Genomic DNA, 20,743 nt, shown 5'->3' with positions numbered 1-20,743 from the left:
AAACTGCACCGACTCAACACACCACAAGTCTTTGCATTTAACATGTACAGCACACTTCACAATAAAAATCCACCCCATTCTCGAGACATTATGGAAGACTTATGTAGGCTGCGTATCTTTTACTCCGAGTAACCAACGCCAACATTTTAGTGTGGAAAAAACTCTATGTAGTTCTTATTACACTGTGTAGAGTTTTAAGGTTGCCAGGACCATGGTTATGCAGCTATAGTCTGAAGTGGTTTTCTTAATCTGCCAGCAGCTGCCAAACAGACTTCTTGGTATTCTTTGCCAGATTTGTACATTGCTGTGAGAATATGATGAATAAGAGAAGGTTAATTATCTGTTGTTACAATCAAATTGCTTCCCTGAAACATATCAGGAGTGTTTGATTTTTAACCACAGTACCCACCACATTCATGTCTTTAATTTCATATTCCATGTATATAATAACAATAGCAACTTATTTTTAAAGTGTTTCATAATAATGCTTTCATAGCAGATGTTACCATAACTCATTTTTTTGTACTTCACGTACCAATCTCAGCACTTTAGAGTAGGTTTTGCCGGGATTGAAAACTCATCACCTGAAGGTCTAAGCAGACGTTCTGGCATTTAAAATGTTTTGCATAACACTAGTCCACATAGTTTCCATAGAAAAAGAAGTAAGTATTTGCAGAGATGTCTGACATACAGTGTTATATTGTCGGGCAGTGATTTGTTTTTAAATGTATTATACAAAGGTATGCCGTACTTTGTATGTGACAAGGGGCATCACAACACCATTGGCATGCATCATTGACAAACAAATTGTGGTGATTAATGAGAGTTTGGCCCATTTTATCTGCCCCAGACAGATAAGGTTGCTTAGGCCTATCCGTATTTTGTAATTTGCTATTTGTATATTATCTTTTTATTCTCAAAGTGTAATCTGTGTGTTTTGGGTTTTAATTTCAGGTCGAAAAAGGACATTGAATGTGGACGAAATGGCAGATTTTTATAGGGGTTTTTTACGTAAAAACTTTAAAAAACATGCACATTATAATAGGTAAGTGTTAATCCAATGTTGGAATTTTAGTGATGAATTTTGCAAATGACCGAACATAAATGGTAATATTAAAAGATCTTACTAGTAATATGTTTGTGCACTGAATGAGGATATGGATGTCAGGAATCACCCTTTTGGATCTTGGACTCGGAACTTGCTCAGCCGTGACCCGGGTTCTTTCTGACCCTGCCCCCTCCCCATTACTCACCCTCCCTTAGGCCCGACCCCCAGCTTTGACCCTAGGGCCACTCCCCACGCCAATACTGCTCTGGGTCCCTGCTTCTCAAGAAACACCGCCCAACACAGCTCTAAAGCCCAGGCTGCTTTCCTGTTTTACAGAACTGCTTACGTTGTGTCTGTGGTGCCCTCACTGCGTGCTGTTTTCTTGATGCGGTGACATATTTACATGAATAGTTCTTCCAATTGTGGTTGCTATTAGCAACGCGCATTGCTCTGTAGATGCAGGTATCGGCTGTCCAGCATTAACAAACTGGTACAAAAATGTTTTTAAAAAAATCATACTGGTTCAATAAATAGTTTTAGGATAGACCTATGTACTACCGCAGTATTACTGACTCGGCTGAATTTTCTGCAGCTATTCACACCTTTGATCACCATAAATTGCTAATAGACGTGAATTTTCTGACTGACCTTCAAAGAATGATGATGGCATTTATTGCTTTTCAGATGTGGGAAGCTGCCGATAAAAATACCTTTTCATATCTTCTATTTGTTTTGGGAAGCTCAGAGTGTAGCCCATCTGAACACCAGGTCAATTGAAATGGAATCTTTTCGTTTTCAGTTTCTTTTTATCCAGTTATATAGTTTTATTAGTTTTAGCAGGTCCAAAATATTGCTATAATATTCTAAAAGAATATTGAAAAGAATAATACATATTCCAAAAGCATGACATACATTATTATTAAATAATTATAGCTATAACAAATATAATGTAAATTACACATAATAATATATTCTATTTTTTTTAAACCAAAGTCAGCTATGCCAGAATGTCTTCTAAGGTTATATATAGGGCCTGATCCTGTCAGCAGTCTGGGGATCGAAGGCATTTCTTATGGCATGACACTATTTTTTACAAGGTATGTTAAATATTTTGTGTTCTTTCTGGACTTCTCATTTAGACGTCCATGTGTTCTCTTCATAAGCCCACAAGCTACTTAAAGTCTAGTGCCAAGGTGTAGCAAGATGATAGCATGGTGGGACAAGTTTTCTGCCTCCTCCATCACGGCTCTCCATCATCCACCACCATCAGGAAGGCGACATACCCAAGTGTCACACCCCGGACTTCCTGTCGCAGCTGGGGGTCAGATGGGAGACAGTTGTACTGTACCAGCGAAGGGGATGAATGCAGTCACAGGACAATACATCAGGGCCCCAAGATTGTCTCTGCCGAACCTATCAATTGTGGTCGCTTGCCATGTTCTGGAGGACATACTGGGTAACCTATTTGATAAGGTGAAAGTAAAGTAGATCACATACATAAAATATTGCATTTCCTGAAGTATTAATTATGGGGACAATTACCTCGCCTGTTATATCATGTTATGGATTCTTGAAGCCAAAACCCAAAGTCAAATATACAAAATATTGAAAGAAAAAATACTTAAAAAAAATTAAATATGCAGCTTGATATCACATATACAAAAAATATATTGATACATGATAACTGCCTAAATAACAGTCACGAGGCTACCTATGGTTAATTCACTAATGACACTCAATTGCACTATCACCATACATACTCTCTCAAACATTCATACTATAAATCGTAAATAATAACAACTAGCGCAGAACCTATTTGGTAATTGCTTGCAAGAACAACCAGAACAGGAGAGCAAATTCATACAGAATATAAACACTGTTGCTTCTACTGTCAATTTCTTGAAGAAACGAAGATTCAGTGACTCAACTTAGCAACTTAAATTCAGTGATGATATTCAAATGCACAACTTCGAATATTGCAGTCTGCTGTTGCCATTAGATGGTCCATATATTCAATTGCTTTTTAATTTAAAGATGATAATCAAATTCACAACATGGAATCGTGCAGTCCACTATATATGCAAGTGATCCATGTTTTTCACCGACGCTTGCTCGGTGGAAATCAACAAGAGATCGAGTACCACCTTCTTCCGGGGTGAAATTGTTAAAACAACAAATGATGGACCCCAGGAATACTTCTAGATAAATAGAAAATAATACATATTGGCTCCTAGAATACCAGGATGTTAACAATGAAACACTCAGACCTTTCCATTGACGGGGTAAGTCCAAATTTAAGTGTAACCTGTGTTCAATTTTATAGAAGTGCCAATCCACTGACAACATGCAACCTTCACCCAATGTGTGGATTATGTTACATATATATTACTTTCAACCATGTAAAATCCTTTCATATCGTAGATGGTCTCTAAATGTCAGAACCAACCTCCAAATCTCAAGAGTAGAAATATGGTCTACTTGATAAAGCGCAGTGTAACTGATAAATAAGAACAACTGAAGATTTGATGAGCGTAGAAAACGTGTCTGGGTTACCAGCTATTGAATGTTGGTAATATCTATAAAATGTAAATTGAAAGAACAAGAAGGCTGAAATAAAACATGTGTCCAACAAACTCAAAGAGAAGAAATCTAACGCCCTCATTACGAGTCTGGCGTTCCTAGGACCGATAGACTCACAGTGGCGGTCGACCGCCGCCAATGAGGCAGTCCGACAGCCACATTATGACCGTGGCAAAAGCACCACAGTCTGACCGCCGGCACCGGCACTTTTTCGCCAGCCGGCAGTCTTAATCCACCAGGGCAGCGCTATAACTCCCATGGAACTGCCATGCAAAGGCTGGCGGAGACAGGGTGCCGGAGGCTGCCCATGGGGGCCCTTGCACTGCCCAGGCACTTGGCATGGCAGTGCAGGGGCCCCCATGGGCAGCCCCATTGTGCTTTTTGTTGCCTGAATTACAGGCAGTGAAAAGCGCGACGGCTGCTGTCGCATCTGACTCACCCCAACATTGCCGCCGGCTCGATTACAAGCCGGTGTCAATGTTGCTGGTAGTTTCCTCCTGGGCCAGCAGGCAGAAACTCTGTTTCCGCCCACTGGGCCAGCAGGCAGAAACTCATAATCGGGCCAGCGGGCGGAAGCCTGAACTGGCGGTCTTCTGATCTAATGAGTAACCTGTAATGAGGCCCTAAATGTTGAATCTAGCTACATTCTCCAGGTTACGAAGCATCTTGACAGCAGTCTATAAAATATGTTATAGCACTTAGGCGAGTAATATTGAAATAAGTTGAAGAAATGTGTAAATAAATATAAACATAAACTTCAAAGCCTATTGTGATATCATGTACATTAAAATTAATAGGGAATGTCTAATATGGATAGCAGCCTAAATAGGTAATAACCGTAGCCATGAGCCCGTATCGATGCAGTGCACAACGCGTGTAGACAAATTGCTTAGGTGCACAGAGATTTTAATTTCCAAAATACCGGGGTTTAATTACCTAGGATCATAAATATTCTGCCAATAAATTAAGGACAAAGAAGAAACCCGATTCATGGTGTACAAATATCTAAAAAGTGATGGTCACATATTGAGAATAGAATAAGAAATGCATGCAAAGTTCTGATCTTTAAAAAACATACTCTGCTTACTTGAACACGTTGGTGTTCTGCCATCGAATCTCGGGCACAAATGAAAAACACAGATCAACAGTGTCTCAGAGTATAAAAGACCAAAACCACGTGATGTAAGCAGGGCTTTTGCTAGCTAGATGTAAAAAGCGGACTACCTTAGCTTGCCAAGATATGGTAGCAACCGGCCATATTGGAATAGCATGATAATGTAAATAAGAGAAAAAGCGCATTGCCACAGAGAGCAAGAAAACAGAAAAACAGAGGCCCCAGATAATGATACAGGGCTAGTTGTTTTATAAGACTCAAGCTTTATATATTAAGCCTCTCCAGGGACAGATAACAACTCCTGGACCTGATCCAAGATATCTACATATCCAAAAGTCACAAAACCATGTGATGAGAGCAGGTCTCTAGCCGGCTAAATATAAAAAGCGGACTAACTTAGCTTACCAAGATATGGTAGCAACCGACGTGGCCATATCGGAAAAGCGCAATAATATAAATAAGAGAAGAAGCGCATTAGCACTGAAAGCAGAGAACTGCAGGCCCAAGACAATAACACAGGGCTCGTCATTATCTAAGACTAAAGTTACATTCATTAAGCCCCTTTAAGGACCGATAACCACTATGGGTCCCGATCCAAGCTGTCAAAATATCCAAAAATCGCAAACCTGAAATAAGGGCAAGCCACTCGCAGACTAAGTAAGGAAAATGGACTAACCTCACTATTGCTAAAAAATTAACGCAACATGAATAGCAGTCTTAAAATAGCGTGATGATCTGAATCTGAGTGAGCACGCATGGACACTAAATGTAGCAAACTAGAGGCCCAAGGCAAGGACGAAGAGCTAGAGTTTACAACATCAGCTTCAATTATGCTACAATTTCTCAAACTGATAACACCTGATAAAAACAAAACCTAATCATCTAATCTGTAAGAAAAATTTTCTAACAGAAACAGCAGATATAATCATAAATGGCCATGGAAAAACAGTAATACGGGGCCTATTGTATTGCATTTTCCCAAGGGATCTCCTCAATAAGACCCTGATTGAATGTATCTAAATAAAAGATCCAAAATACTTCTCCCTTTCTCCTTTTGGCATTAATATCTTGTCCAGCCTGTGCAACAATTGTTTCTAGTATAGTCCATCTGATCTCATTGTCTGCATGACCTGCAGACAAAAAATGAGTTTCTAACACGGCATTTGCCCTGATGGCAGATCTATGCCCATAATATCTTATCCTAAGTTCTCTTGATGTTTCACTTACATATCCTAGGCTGCATGGACACAAAATTAAATAAATAACATTCTTGGTTCTACAGTTTGTCATGCTGGACAGATGTATGGTCTTTTTGGTTAACAGTACTGTGTCAGATACCATGGCCCCAATGCATGCTTGACAGTTGCTGCATTTATGATTCCCCAAAATGAGGGTTGAGCTCGTTAAGGATTTCTGACTCAAGTTCTTACTAGGCGTCATAACTGAATTGACTAATCATGTTTCTCAAATTTTTGTTTCTGCTAAATGCAAACAAAGGTTTATTTAAAGGATTTGATTCTGTATTGGTATTAAGAAAGTGTCATTGTGAATTGATAATGTGCCTAATTTTGTCATTCAAATTAGAGTGACAAATTACACATACTAATTTGTCTTCTTTATTTTGTTGTCTGTTTTGAAACATGGTAATACGTTCATAGTATTTAGCCCTTTTCTTTGAATCCATGACACGTCTCGCTGGGTTACCTCAATGTATACATTCAGTGGCCAAGAAGTCAGCATGATGTAAAAAGTCCTTTAAATTTGTACAGTTGCATCTGAGGCGAAGAAACTGATTAAAGGGAATCTCTTGTCTTTGACACCTACAATGGTAACTGTCAAAGTGTAATAGAGTGTTCCTTACCGTGGGCTTAGTATATAAAGAAGTAAAGTAATTCAAGCAATGAACATGCTGCATGAAAATGATTTCTTATATGCAGGTGTGTCACTTGGCAATGAATCGCTAAATCAGGGAACCTGACACGCTACCATTGACACTGTTTGAGAAACTACTCTGAGGGGTAGATTGCAAGACTCATTTAATCTCTAAGGTCTGTAAAATTCTTTTGGAAAGTGACAACAAGATAAGGGGCACTATCAAACCAAATGAGAAAAGGAACTAAGACAGTCCTTTACTGACTCAGAATAAGACACAAAGCTCCATAACATCTGTAAGCCTGTATCACACACAAGAAAGGGAAACAGCAGCAAGGATACTGCACCATTGCCACTGGACACCAAAATGATGTCACGCAAAATATCTTACCAGGTCACAAAATTGCTGGAGAGAGTGTAACCAAGTGGGCGCAGTAACATGCATCTTTTTGGGATTGCCCTCAAGATCACCCCATCTGTGAAGATGTCTGTACAACTATTGAAACCATGAGAGGTATGCAGCTTCCAATGTCTACCCTTTGTATGCTCTTTTGATTGAGGCCACAGCTAAAGCAGGGCTGGCTGAAGGGACAACACTCAATGATCAACCTGCTGTCATTGTGTGAAATAGTTTATTCCTTCTAAAAGGAGGGCCAAAACTAGCCCACAACTACACAACTGATACCCCAAAATATGTCCTGTATTAGTCATTGAAAAAATGTCACATGCTCTGCATGGAGTAGAGAAATCATTTGGAATCTATGTTGAGTTATTTCTCTAAAGAAAGCAGACATCTCAAATGTGCAAGAGCTCTTGGAATCATAGAGCCCACCACCCACCTGTATTTTGGTGTCCAGGTGATATGAAGCAACAAGCATTGGAAAAGCCAATAGGTTGCGATTCAGCAAAACATATTGGCTTTGACAATTCCTTTTAGCTATGTTGTACAGCAGAGCTACTTTTGTACAACATGGCTAAAAGTTTATATAAAATCTCTGACGCGTCAACATGTACAATAGAAGGGAAGGAACAAGCAGCACAGACAACAGTAGGGTGAAATAGCGCTACAATGTAATAGTACTTTTTTTTCTTATGGCAGGTGGGGGGGACAAAGACAATGGGAGGGAAGGTGGGAGGGAACAAAAACACAGACAGGGGAGGGTGGGAGGTGAGTTGGAAGAGACAAAATGGCAAACTGGAGGATGGAAGGGAAGAAGCAACCCAGACAACGAGAGGGTGGGTGGGGAGAAGCAGCACCGACAACGCTAGGCAGGAAGCACCACATACAATGGGAGGGTGGAAGGGACAAAGCAACATGGACAACACGGAAGCAACGTGGACGTGGGATAGGGGAACAAGAAGCAACATGACGGGAAGCAAAGAAAAAAATAGTACCTCAATTGCAGCATGAACAGTAGAAGGACACAAAGCAACCAGTACTTGGTCCATGCTCCACTGAAGGGAGAAACAAAAGAAGCTAAGTGAACCGGGCATGCTCTGGCCTGTTAGGAGGCAGCAAATAACAGTGACAATGAAGCCAATGGATGGTAAGCAATGGGCGGGCTCCAAGCCACTTTTGGTAAATAAAATGTCTCAAGTAACAGCGCATGCGCTGCCTCAAGTGAGACCTAAAAAAGGAAGGACCATGATGAAAATCATGTGGCCCTGAAGGGCGCTTTTGGGCAGTGAGGGAGCATAAGGTGGTACAAAGATCATATTGTGGCTTGGTGGGGAGGACTACTCCCAGGAAGTAAGGTTGAGATGAAGGGGTACATAGTTTGGTGGAGAAGGGGGAGTTAGGTGGGTATGCCTGCCTAAAGATGTAATTCTTCCTTATGATAACGCATTAAAAATAATTTAAATCTAACGTTCTGTGTAGTCAATATTGCTTTCCAATTAGAATTTGTTATTGACAAAACATTCAAATCTTATACTGGTTACCCTTAAGTGACTGTTAAATGCAGCAGCATAATTAGTGTTAAACAGTTCTGATTGTATCTGTCCAGTAGCATCACGTCTGCAGTGGCTACTAACGACCACAATATATGGGGGCCCATGTTTTGTTAGCGGTACATACAAACAAAAAAAGCACACAACAGAGCTTTTGAAACACCCAGATTGCACTACTGGGACTTTGATCAGAATTTCACTCAATCAGGTAGCCCTAGGATTGCAGGTTTAACAGTGTTATAAACATTTAGATAGTGAAGGGTAGAAACAAGAATGCTTGTGTGTTTGCGGAATTGTCTGCCAGCCTCCTTAGAACGGGATCAAATTCTATTTTGATGCAAGAAAGAGCTAAGTGCATTTTTTTGAAGGAAAATGTTAACACTTGTTTGCACTGCTTTTCTTGAGTGTTTGTAAAGTTATGATAAACAGCTGTGATTAACAGGGACCGTGTTGAATGACAGAGTGCAAAGTTGGGCACTGGTAATATTTATTTTACGAGTTTGTACACCTTACGTTATATCAACTAGTTCATGATCACCTCATTCGAATAAATACAATTATATTAATAAATTACACTTTTTATTATGTATAATGTAAGCCCACGTTCTGCTATTAAATAAAATGAATGCAAATTGTGTGATACACATAAAAATAAGTTATATCGACTAATGCATATTTTTCAATTCAAGAAAAAGCTGTGTAATCGAACTTTCACATTATCTCAATACGATGTAAATGGGTTGCTCCATTAGAGCTAGTCTCACGATTTACAAATATATTGGACGAGTTTTCCTACCCAAGTGCAAGCAAACTTTTATAGGGGTTATTTTTTGGTGATTGTAAGGAAACATGTCAAAAGGGAATATTTGCCAATCAATGTAAAAAACAAAACAAAGCCTACTCCTCAGCATGCCCTCAACTCCCAGTTAGAAAAATATGTCCGCCTTGCGTGGCAACATGGTGTACAGTGGTATATTTACTACTTTATATCATTCTCAGAAACCTCTGATGCAATATTAGGCAATTTCAAGTGCTATTCTTTTTTTTTTTTTCTTATTGATTCATCTTCCTTCACAGCATGCCTCCACTAGAAGGCTACTGCTGTGCAGGTAAATCACACGCTTGAACTGTAGTGCCCCCTCCTCCGTGGTGGGCCAGCCTATGACGAGAGGAGGAAGCCCAGCTTATTTGATTGGGTCAAGGTGGTTTCAGGCAAAATAAAACATACAAATGCTGAAAAGTTATAACTGTGGCTGCTGACATAATGTGGCTGCCTCAGGCATAGGCAAGATGGGGCAGACTCCACACCCAGGTGTGGACGGAAGGGTGAACAGCAAAAGGGCAGAGATGACAAAAGGAGGCTCGCCGTGACCTCGAAATTTGAAGAGACTACATCCTGCGAGGAGGAAATAGTTTTTAAAATATAAGGAAACGCACTCAGATGAAAACGGAGGGATCCAACAAACTATAGTGGACAGGAATATGGGAAATGGTGGATTGTCCCCTGAGCTGCTGTAGCTTCATTCACTTGCCCTCAGATTCATGGCACCATCAGTTTCTTTCCACAACAATGTTCTGTTTCATCAAATATACATGCAGAACGTTTATGTTTCACCCATACTGGCCAGTGTTGTTGCCATGTTCTAATTTCTAAACTTGAAGAATTCTATGAGTGTAAGAAAAATAATTACTTGCTCTTTGTAACTTTGGTACCCTTTACTATGATTAATGCTTCTTTCATCTTGGCGCCCTCCAATTTAAAATAAAGTGCTCCTTACTGAGCAGCAAAGGGGCTGCTGCATGCGAGTGATGCATCGAAGAGTAGTTCTAGGGCACTTGGGAGACTGCTGCACATGAATCTTGGGCCTTCCTGTAATACACCCAGAGCTCAGTTTCAGTAGCATCCACTAGGTGCCAGCAACCACCTGCTATAACATAAGGTAGTTAAAACGTAGGAGGAAAGACATTTCTGTAGTGAGTAACTTATTGTATACTACTGATTCCTTAAAAGTAACGCTAACACAATTTCTCTCTCTTTTTTTTTTTTTTTTTTGCATTGTGATCTAGGGACTGGTATAAACGTAATTTTACCATCACATTGCTTATGGGCCGAGTGGCATTGAAGAGACTTTGGAAGAAGTTTGGACGAAAATCTGAAAGCTAAAGCCCTTTTTGTGACCTGCCAATCGAATTATTCCTCCAAGGGCTCGAGAGCTTGAAGGACGCTGGGTGTTGGAGGCTGATGCGATCAAAAAAGGAGCTCCTGCCACGACAGCATATTTGGTGTACACGCTGTTCACCTACGTTATCCGCAGCTTTACCCTTGTCGAGGACAGAATATTTCTGTTGCCTTCTTAAATTTTGCTGAGAGGGTAAAATGATTGATGTAATTTTTTGGGATGCAGACGACATCAGGGGCATGCCTTGCTTGAATCTGTTAAATGAATAACTTGTGAGCATTTTGTGAACCATCGAGACCCTCAGAAGAGCCATCAAAGGAAGGACGCCCTACAGCAACAAAGGAGCCAGCTCACAGTATGCCTAAGTAAGCAGCATCTTCAAAGTTTATTCATTCGAGAAGCTAAAACAATATAAGTTATTGAGTGCCACTGCAGCAAACATGGTTTCAAAGAGAAGCACCTAAAGCACAATTAACCTCAACTGGATCTGGCAGATCACTACGAAGTATCACAGTTACACCATCGTCCATGGTCTCACTACGAAGTATCACAGTTACACCATCGTCCATGGTCTCACTACGAAGTATCACAGTTACACCATCGTTCATGGTCTGGTTCATGGTCCAGCAACGTTGGCAACCTTTTAAAAGGTGTTTAGAAACTTTTCTGCAATACAGAGAGTGCTAACATAAAAACAAAATATTAAACTGTCTTGGGTGTTTATTAATGGGTAAAGCAGGACCGTAGCAGGCAAGGAAGGGTGCATTGCGTTCTCTGTAATCTGCTTGTCCCCGTCTGTAAAACATCTCCATTTGTTATTGTACCTCCTGCAGGATATGGTTCATACTATGAGCCAGTTTCCAGTCCTCAATGATAGCTCAGGGGGGTGATGTGCCTGCACCATATATATATCTTAACTTAAATGTACTAGGTTCCAGGACAAGTAAGATAGCAATATGACTTCCTAGCATACTGCAAAAACATCTGTGTTGCAGACCATGTATTTGATTGACCATAGAACCAATTCACCTTTACCCTTTCCAAGATTGACATAAAATATCCATAGAAACTCTAACATGTTCCAACTTTCTACTCTCATTCTACTCTCCAGTAATAGAAGAAAGATGGTCAGTACTGTGTTTCTATAGTTTATAAGAGCAGGAAAGAGGTAAAATGCATTGAAATTTACCATAAGTCTCAAAGTGAGACTTTTTTTGCTAAAAGAGTGATTACCTGGTGAGCACATAGAGGTATAGAGAACTCTGGGCACTGTTCTTACCCTCATAAATGTCGAAATGTAAGGAGGTTATGGAGATTGCACATTTGACCTTTGGTGGTCTTTTTTGTGTGATATGAAAAATGTGTTGCCGTGGTGTGAACCTCCACCTAGCTAATTGCAGAATAAACATATTAAACTAATATGTACGTTCTCACAGAGTTTTCTGCTGTATCTCTTTACTGATCTGCCAGGTCGCAGTGCTTCTTATTGCCCTTTGTTTTCCTCTGCAGCAGCCACATGTCAAAGGTTTAGGGTGTGTGTGATTTGATGTGAGTGGGTGTTGTGTGTGTGTAGTGCTGGGCTTGCTGGTACACAACAACTACAGGCTTGCTAGGACAAGGCACAAATCAGTGAGGTGAGGTGGCTGTTTGACCATATACTGGCTTGTTTGGTACTCTCTGATGGCACAGAGAAGTCCAGGTACTCAAAATAGATAAAAGAAGTAGTACCAGTAATGAGAAAGTCTGCAGTACAAGATCACCTAAAGCCCTGTCACAAGTATTCAGTATCATGAGGGCCTTGTTGCAGTTTGTTTTAGAAACATGAGCGTTGAGTAACAGTAGCAGCCTCATGCTGTGTACCCAGTTACAAAAGTCTGTGAAGATCTGTAGTGCTAAATAAAGACCAACAGAGAAGTACACAATAAAAGAGGACAGACTTCAGGAAACATGATGGGGGGTGGGAAGCATTATTTGAGGTCCCAGACAAGGTGTGGAACCGAAGCTCTGGGATTGTTAATTCTTAATCGAGGTCTATATTTTGTGGTGTAGTGTCAATGTCATGCATGTGCCAAAATTATTTTCAGAAATGTGACTCCTTGAAAACTATTTTAAATCTTATATGCGTCGTTACATTCCTAAACTACAAAGTGGGTAAGTGTCCTCCAGTTAATGATAACAGTTTTGAGTCCAAACACTACTTGATCCTAAACAAACAAATATTTCTATAAACGGGCAATAATTTGCTATTGTTGAGCAGATTGCAGCACTCCATACGTATACTGTGAATATTTAACATGGTAAGAAACTTTACAAGGATGCTTAGTTTTTTTTAGTAAACATCAATCCAATGCCTCTACCTAATTAGCCAACAGATATGTGCTACATATTGTTACGTGTGGCTGCAACAAACCACCACGTTTTATTCTACAGATACCATTTCCCAGACGCCAATAAACCCATCCCCAAGAAATCACAGTCTCTGCCTTTAATCTGTGGCCCTGGTGATTGCAATAAAATACTTGTAGACATCTGTGTAAGTTTTATAAATATTTGCATTAGTCTTTTTACTTGTGTAAGTCTAGTGATTCCCTGTTCATCCTGAATATATTAGCCTCTTAGACATTATTGTCAGGGTGATGGAATGTGTCCTTGGGTGTGCACAACCTACAGAGGCACATTTTCAGATTCTGCTGTGAATTGATGATTAATAGTGTACAAGTGGCAGTCTTCAACTGTGAACAAAGTGTCAAAGAAGGTCATTTTGCATTATTGCGTGGGCTCCCAACACTCCTTAGACCCCTTTAAAGCTCCGTAAATGAGGGGTAAATGCCCTGTAAAGCCATTCCATGCTGGAACCAATGAAACCCCTCAATCGGTTTGTACAAAAACCCTTCACCGTCAGTCTAATATGTTGTTCTACTCTATGTAAAAAAGAAAGAAGAAAGAGAAGGGGCTTATGTTAGTCACTATGAGAAGAGCTGTACCACGAAGACAGTTCTTCTGCAGCCCCATAAAAAGTATTCTAGAGAAGAATTCTGGTCTGGTCTAATGATTAATGTTGAAATGCCCATATTGTATTCATTGCCAACGTGTAAGGTATAGGCATTAAACAAGTGCTGCACGGTATATGTGTTGGAACAAAGGGTCGCTCTTATATTTAAAATATTAAGTGGGAGAAATAATAAGGCATAGATCTAGTAAATATATTGAGATGAGAATGTAAGCGCTCTTCACAACACTGAGATGAAGAGTCAGAGTGTCTCTCTCCAAGGCAGAATGCATACCTGTAAGTATTGGTTTACTGAGTTAAGAGGTTAATTGTATACGGTCAGTAGTGAAGTCAAGATTGACGTCAAAATTGGTGCTGACCTAAAGAATGGAAACATTTTGTTTTACTATAACTTGGATGACAGCTAAATAAGGTTTTTTTCCAGGAGGGATGTATAATTCATTTGGTAGAAACAAGTATTAGATGAGTTTTCCCATGTAAGTCTCAGTGAACAAACATTATTAGCATTGTTGTCTCTTTGGAAACACGGCATTAAGGATGGTGAGGCAAGTTATAGCTTTCATCCATAACTGTGCCAACATCTCTCCACCATCTATGAAGCATTATCTAAGTCTGCCCACAATGTCTCAAGAATAGAAACAATGCACCAAAAAATGTGCCATCCTGCCAGATGGCAGGGTACTACTGCTAACATACATTGGAAACTTTCTGTTACATACATGAAACTTCAAACCACGTTTCCAAGCTTACATACAATGTAATTTACTTGATATATTTTGATTTTCTAGTGATTTCTATAACCTTTTCCCTGTCTTTGTTCTACTCTGGAAGTGACAAACAGACCCACGTATAAGCATCAAAATGTGCACTGACATCCGTTCCTTTCCAGATCCGAGATCAACTCTTTTTCTTTCTTTTCAGGAGATTTTTTCAGATTATTTTTCTCTTGGTATCACCTCCTATGACTACATTATTTAAACCTTGTAGGAACTGTTGTAAACAGATTTTTGATACAGATCCCTAGGAGGTGTGCTGCTGGTGTTTGGGTTTGGCGCATGAATCTAAGGTCTGCAATGACTGTGTCCAGATGGACCCGAAAGCTATCTGAGAATGTGAGGTGAAGCTCTATATGGTATAACACTGCAAGGCAGTACTCAGCTTCCACTTCCGGTTGCAGTAGAAAGTGCAGTCTCGTTTCCGCTCCAGAAGTCCTTCCAGCAACAGATCTTCATTAAGGTCAAAGTCTTCGATAAGTCCAAGGAGAAGCATAATTCCAATGGGGACTCTGCCCCTTTCCACCACTCTTGATCACCAGAGAAGGCATGTAGGTGTCAAAGTGCCTTTTGGTCTCACTCCCTTTCCACAAAGTAGCTGATTCCTGTTTTGGTCCCAATGCATCCTGAATTCCGGGTCCGTCTCAATGTCACAGCAGATCAAAACCGTTATGGAGGCTGCGCGTCTACAGCACGCTTCCAGCTTCTTCAGGCCCCAAGTATCCACAGGAGCCTCCTGTTGCGTTACCGCTGGCAGATACGTCTGCTGTACCAACTGTACCCCTCGGACCCTCATCATGTTCCACAATGGTGTCTATTTCAGTTCTGGCACCAAAATCAATGCTGGTCCCTTGGACTTTGATGCCAGCATTGATATCACCAGAGGGGTATTTACAGCCTATCGTGGTGTCAGCCCCTGAGCTGAATTTGTCTTGACCAAGGTCATGCTCTATCCCGAGATCACACAGTAAATACTCAATCCTTGTGACTCCCAGTCACGCACATATACTGCATTAACTTTTTGGCTTGGACTCCAACCAGAGTCGGCCATCTGGAGACTGTCATCAGGATAGCTGCTGAAGTTATTGACATCCAACTCCTTACTACGGAGCTTAAAACTAATGTCCTCAGTGAGGTCCTTCAGCTTCTCCAAGCACCGACCGAACCGCTTCTATCCCTCAGTGAGGCCCTCACTGACACACACTTGGGCAATTGTGCTAAACTGAGTTCTGGACTTCTGGTCAGTTGCCAAGTCACCTTGCCATAGCCCAGCATCAGGAGGCCCTGATTTTTTTATTTTTATCTCTGCTTCCAACATTGAGAGTTTGGTGGTGCAGTAGCCTGCAGGCAGACTAAAACGTAATACCTTTCTGACTACTACGGACAGAGATATGAATATGTTTGGTAAGAGAATGTTTTAGTCGTCCAGCCTTGGTTTGAGGTTGGGCAACACCCGCTGCGTCCTAGGAAACTACCCCCATGTACTCCTATTCAGAATGGCCATGATGTGACCAGGTTTGTCATCCGATCAGGCCTAGACACTAATGAATGTCTTGGACTGGCTTTTAGGACAAGTGTGGTGCTTCAGCGTCACACCTGAATGATGTCCACCAGGTTTTCTGGGGATATCCTGATACCCCCTAATGAATATGCCTGTTGATGGATTCTGCTGTTCAGTGAAAATGCAGACTCTGCCCTGGAGAGTTTTAAAGAGAGACGAGCCATGTAGTGCTCCTTAGGTGTTTCAGCGCCTGTTCAGCAATGTCCCAAACAGTTTCACAGTTTTCAGTGATATACTAGAGACTGTGCATGTCTGCAGCTCCAGATTCTGCTGTCTGTACAACAGGCGGCCGAGCCCTATCAAGGTCAGTGTCTTGGTCCTAACAGACAACATCCAGAATGTTGGGGACGGCACATTTCCCAGTCTACCACTACTTGGCACCAACCTTGAAACCTCATTAGTGCTTCCTTAGTGACCCACAGCTACCCTGTAGTTGGCAGTGTCCCCCACTTCCTTGAGGGGTGGCAGAAAATCACGTTTGACAAATGGATCCTTCAGATCATCCAATAGGGTCATGCCCAGTCTCTCCCTTTCGACCCACTGCACCTGACACCAACATCAGAGCAGCTAGGGGAGGACCACCTGCCTGTTTTGTATTAGAAGGTGAACATTATTTTGGCCAAAGAAGCCATAGAAAGAGTTCAAGCCTCGAAGTGGGGACTGCATGTTATTCCTCCTACTTACTTGTGCCTAAGAAGAATGGAGGTCTTTGCCCTATTTTGTATCTTCGTCCTCTGAACCCCTTCTTGAGAAAGGACAGACTTAAGATGCTCCTGCTGGCCCAAGTTCTACCTGCCCTGGATCCAGGAAACTGAATACTGGTGTCGGACCTACAGGATACCTATTATCACATCCCAATCCTGCAGTCCCACAGACGCTACCTGCAGTTAAAGGTGGGCCATGAACATTTTCAATTTGCAGTGCTCATTTACAGTCTCTCCACTGCTTCTCCAGTGTTCACAAATGTGATGGTGGTGGTTGCTGCCCATCTTCAGAGATTGGGATACCAGTTGTAGGAAAGTACCATCTTGCCTGGCATGTTACCCCCATTTTTCACTGTATATATGTTGTTTTAGTTGTATGTGTCACTGGGACCCTGGTAACCCAGGGCCCCAGTGCTCATAAGTGTGCCTGAATGTGTTACCTGTGTAGTGACTAACTGTCTCACTGAGGCTCTGCTAATCAGAACCTCAGTGGTTATGCTCTCTCATTTCTTTCCAAATTGTCACTGACAGGCTAGTGACCATTTTTACCAATTTACATTGGCTTACTGGAACACCCTTATAATTCCCTAGTATATGGTACTGAGGTACCCAGGGTATTGGGGTTCCAGGAGATCCCTATGGGCTGCAGCATTTCTTTTGCCACCCATAGGGAGCTCTGACAATTCTTACACAGGCCTGCCACTGCAGCCTGAGTGAAATAACGTCCACGTTATTTCACAGCCATTTTACACTGCACTTAAGTAACTTATAAGTCACCTATATGTCTAACCTTTACCTGGTAAAGGTTAGGTGCAAAGTTACTTAGTGTGAGGGCACCCTGGCACTAGCCAAGGTGCCCCCACATTGTTCAGAGCCAATTCACTGAACTTTGTGAGTGCGGGGACACCATTACACGCGTGCACTACATATAGGTCACTACCTATATGTAGCTTCACCATGGTAACTCCGAATATGGCCATGTAACATGTCTATGATCATGGAATTGCCCCCTCTATGCCATCCGGGCATTGTTGGTACAATTCCATGATCCCAGTGGTCTGTAGCACAGACCCTGGTACTGCCAGACTGCCCTTCCTGGGGTTTCTCTGCAGCAGCTGCTGCTGCCAACCCCTCAGACAGGCAGCTGCCCTCCTGGGGTCCAGCCAGGCCTGGCCCAGGATGGCAGAACAAAGAACTTCCTCTGAGAGAGGGTGTGACACCCTCTCCCTTTGGAAAATGGTGTGAAGGCAGGGGAGGAGTAGCCTCCCCCAGCCTCTGGAAATGCTTTGTTGGGCACAGATGTGCCCAATTCTGCATAAGCCAGTCTACACCGGTTCAGGGACCCCTTAGCCCCTGCTCTGGCGCGAAACTGGACAAAGGAAAGGGGAGTGACCACTCCCCTGACCTGCACCTCCCCTGGGAGGTGTCCAGAGCTCCTCCAGTGTGCTCCAGACCTCTGCCATCTTGGAAACAGAGGTGCTGCTGGCACACTGGACTGCTCTGAGTGGCCAGTGCCACCAGGTGACGTCAGAGACTCCTTGTGATAGGCTCCTTCAGGTGTTAGTAGCCTTTCCTCTCTCCTAGGTAGCCAAACCCTCTTTTCTGGCTATTTAGGGTCTCTGTCTCTGGGGAAACTTTAGATAACGAATGCATGAGCTCAGCCGAGTTCCTCTGCATCTCCCTCTTCACCTTCTGATAAGGAATCGACCGCTGACCGCGCTGGAAGCCTGCAAACCTGCAACAAAGTAGCAAAGACGACTACTGCAACTCTGTAACGCTGATCCTGCCGCCTTCTCGACTGTTTTCCTGCTTGTGCATGCTGTGGGGGTAGCCTGCCTCCTCTCTGCACCAGAAGCTCCGAAGAAATCTCCCGTGGGTCGACGGAATCTTCCCCCTGCAACCGCAGGCACCAAAAAGCTGCATTACCGGTCCCTTGGGTCTCCTCTCAGCACGACGAGCGAGGTCCCTCGAATCCAGCGACGCTGTCCAAGTGACCCCCACGGTCCAGTGACTCTTCAGCCCAAGTTTGGTGGAGGTAAGTCCTTGCCTCACCTCGCTGGGCTGCATTGCTGGGAACCGCGACTTTGCAGCTACTCCGGCCCCTGTGCACTTCCGGCGGAAATCCTTCGTGCACAGCCAAGCCTGGGTCCACGCCACTCTAACCTGCATTGCACGACTTTCTAAGTTGGTCTCCGGCGACGTGGGACTCCTTTGTGCAACTTCGGCGAGCACCGTTTCACGCATCCTCGTAGTGCCTGTTTCTGGCACTTCTCCGGGTGCTACCTGCTTCAGTGAGGGCTCTTTGTCTTGCTCGACGTCCCCTCTCTCTGCAGGTCCAATTTGCGACCTCCTGGTCCCTCCTGGGCCCCAGCAGCGTCCAAAAACGCCAAACGCACGATTTGCGTGTAGCAAGGCTTGTTGGCGTCCTTCCGCCGGGAAAACACTTCTGCACGACTCTCCAAGGCGAGAGGGATCCGTCCACCAAAGGGGAAGTCTCTAGCCCTTTTCGTTCCTGCAGAAACCTCAGCTTCTTCTGTCCAGTCGAAGCTTCTTTGCACCAGCAGCTGGCATTTCCTGGGCATCTGCCCATCTCCGACTTGCTTGTGACTTTTGGACTTGGTCCCCTTGTTCCACAGGTACCCTAGATTGGAAATCCACAGTTGTTGCATTGCTGGTTTGTGTCTTTCCTGCATTATTCTTCTAACACGACTATTTTGTCCTTAGGGGAACTTTGGTGCACTTTGCACTCACTTTTCAGGGTCTTGGGGAGGGTTATTTTTCTAACTCTCACTATTTTCTAATAGTCCCAGCGACCCTCTAGAAGGTCACATTGGTTTGGGGTCCATTCGTGGTTCGCATTCCACTTTTGGAGTATATGGTTTGTGTTGCCCCTATCCCTATGTTTCCCCATTGCATCCTATTGTAACTATACATTGTTTGCACTGTTTTCTAAGACTATACTGCATATTTTTGCTATTGTGTATATATATCTTGTGTATATTTCCTATCCTCTCACTGAGGGTACACTCTAAGATACTTTGGCATATTGTCATAAAAATAAAGTACCTTTATTTTTAGTATAACTGTGTATTGTGTTTTCTTATGATATTGTGCATATGACACTAAGTGGTACTGTAGTAGCTTCACACGTCTCCTAGTTCAGCCTAAGCTGCTCTGCTAAGCTACCATTATCTATCAGCCTAAGCTGCTAGACACCCTATACACTAATAAGGGATAACTGGGCCTGGTGCAAGGTGCAAGTACCCCTTGGTACTCACTACAAGCCAGTCCAGCCTCCTACATTGGTTGTGCAGTGGTGGGATAAGTGCTTTGAGACTACTTACCACTCTTGTCATTGTACTTTTCATAAGAGAAAAATATACAAAACAAGGTCAGTGTATATACACATAGCCAAAAAGTTTTGCATTTCCTCTTTTCACTCTTTTCTAAGTGCTGAAAAGTACTTCTAAACTTTCAAAAAAGTTCTTAAAAGTTTAAAAAGTTTTTTTCTGTCTTTCCAAAAAGTTCTGAAAACTTTTTTCTCTTTGTCTATCACTTTAACTCTCTCTAAAAATGTCTGGCACAGGCCAAAAAGTTGAACTGTCCAAACTTGCATATGATCACCTTAGCTGGAAAGGAGCAAGGAGTCTCTGCATAGAGAGAGGTTTGAGTGTAGGGAAGAATCCTTCCTTAGAACTGTTAATTAATATGCTTAGAGTACAGGATAAGGCCATAAGTGCCCAATCTGTAGAAAAAGTAGCTAATGGTTCTCAATCTGATCCAGGGACTCCCCCAGGAAAAGGTTCAGGAAAGAAACTTCTCAGCCTGCCCATTACTAGACAGTCTAGCATAGTTGGTACAGAGGTTGAATCACATCATACTGATGATGTGCTCTCACATTATGCTGGTAGCCAAGCTGTTAGGGTGCCCTTGGTAAGGGACAGGTCTCCT

At 42.4% G+C, this 20,743-nt stretch overlaps 1 protein-coding gene across 3 annotated transcripts in view; it reads left to right on the top strand.

The window, feature by feature from the left end:
• The window catches only part of COA8 (cytochrome c oxidase assembly factor 8), a 76,005-nt gene extending 63,826 nt beyond the window's left edge, over positions 1–12,179 (top strand). For all 3 annotated transcript variants that reach the window (XM_069207279.1, XM_069207278.1, XM_069207280.1), the window contains exons 4-5: positions 955–1,045; positions 10,632–12,179. In XM_069207279.1, coding sequence (XP_069063380.1) covers positions 955–1,045; positions 10,632–10,728 — 188 coding nt within the window. In that variant the 3' untranslated portion in view covers positions 10,729–12,179. The remainder of the gene's footprint in view (positions 1–954; positions 1,046–10,631) is intronic.
• The last annotated feature ends 8,564 nt before the right edge of the window (positions 12,180–20,743 follow it).

This window comes from Pleurodeles waltl, chromosome 9 (genome assembly GCF_031143425.1).
Source record: "Pleurodeles waltl isolate 20211129_DDA chromosome 9, aPleWal1.hap1.20221129, whole genome shotgun sequence".
Taxonomy (NCBI): domain Eukaryota; kingdom Metazoa; phylum Chordata; class Amphibia; order Caudata; family Salamandridae; genus Pleurodeles; species Pleurodeles waltl.
The sequence above is the reverse complement of the archived record's forward strand: the minus strand, read 5'-3'. Positions and strand labels throughout refer to the sequence as shown.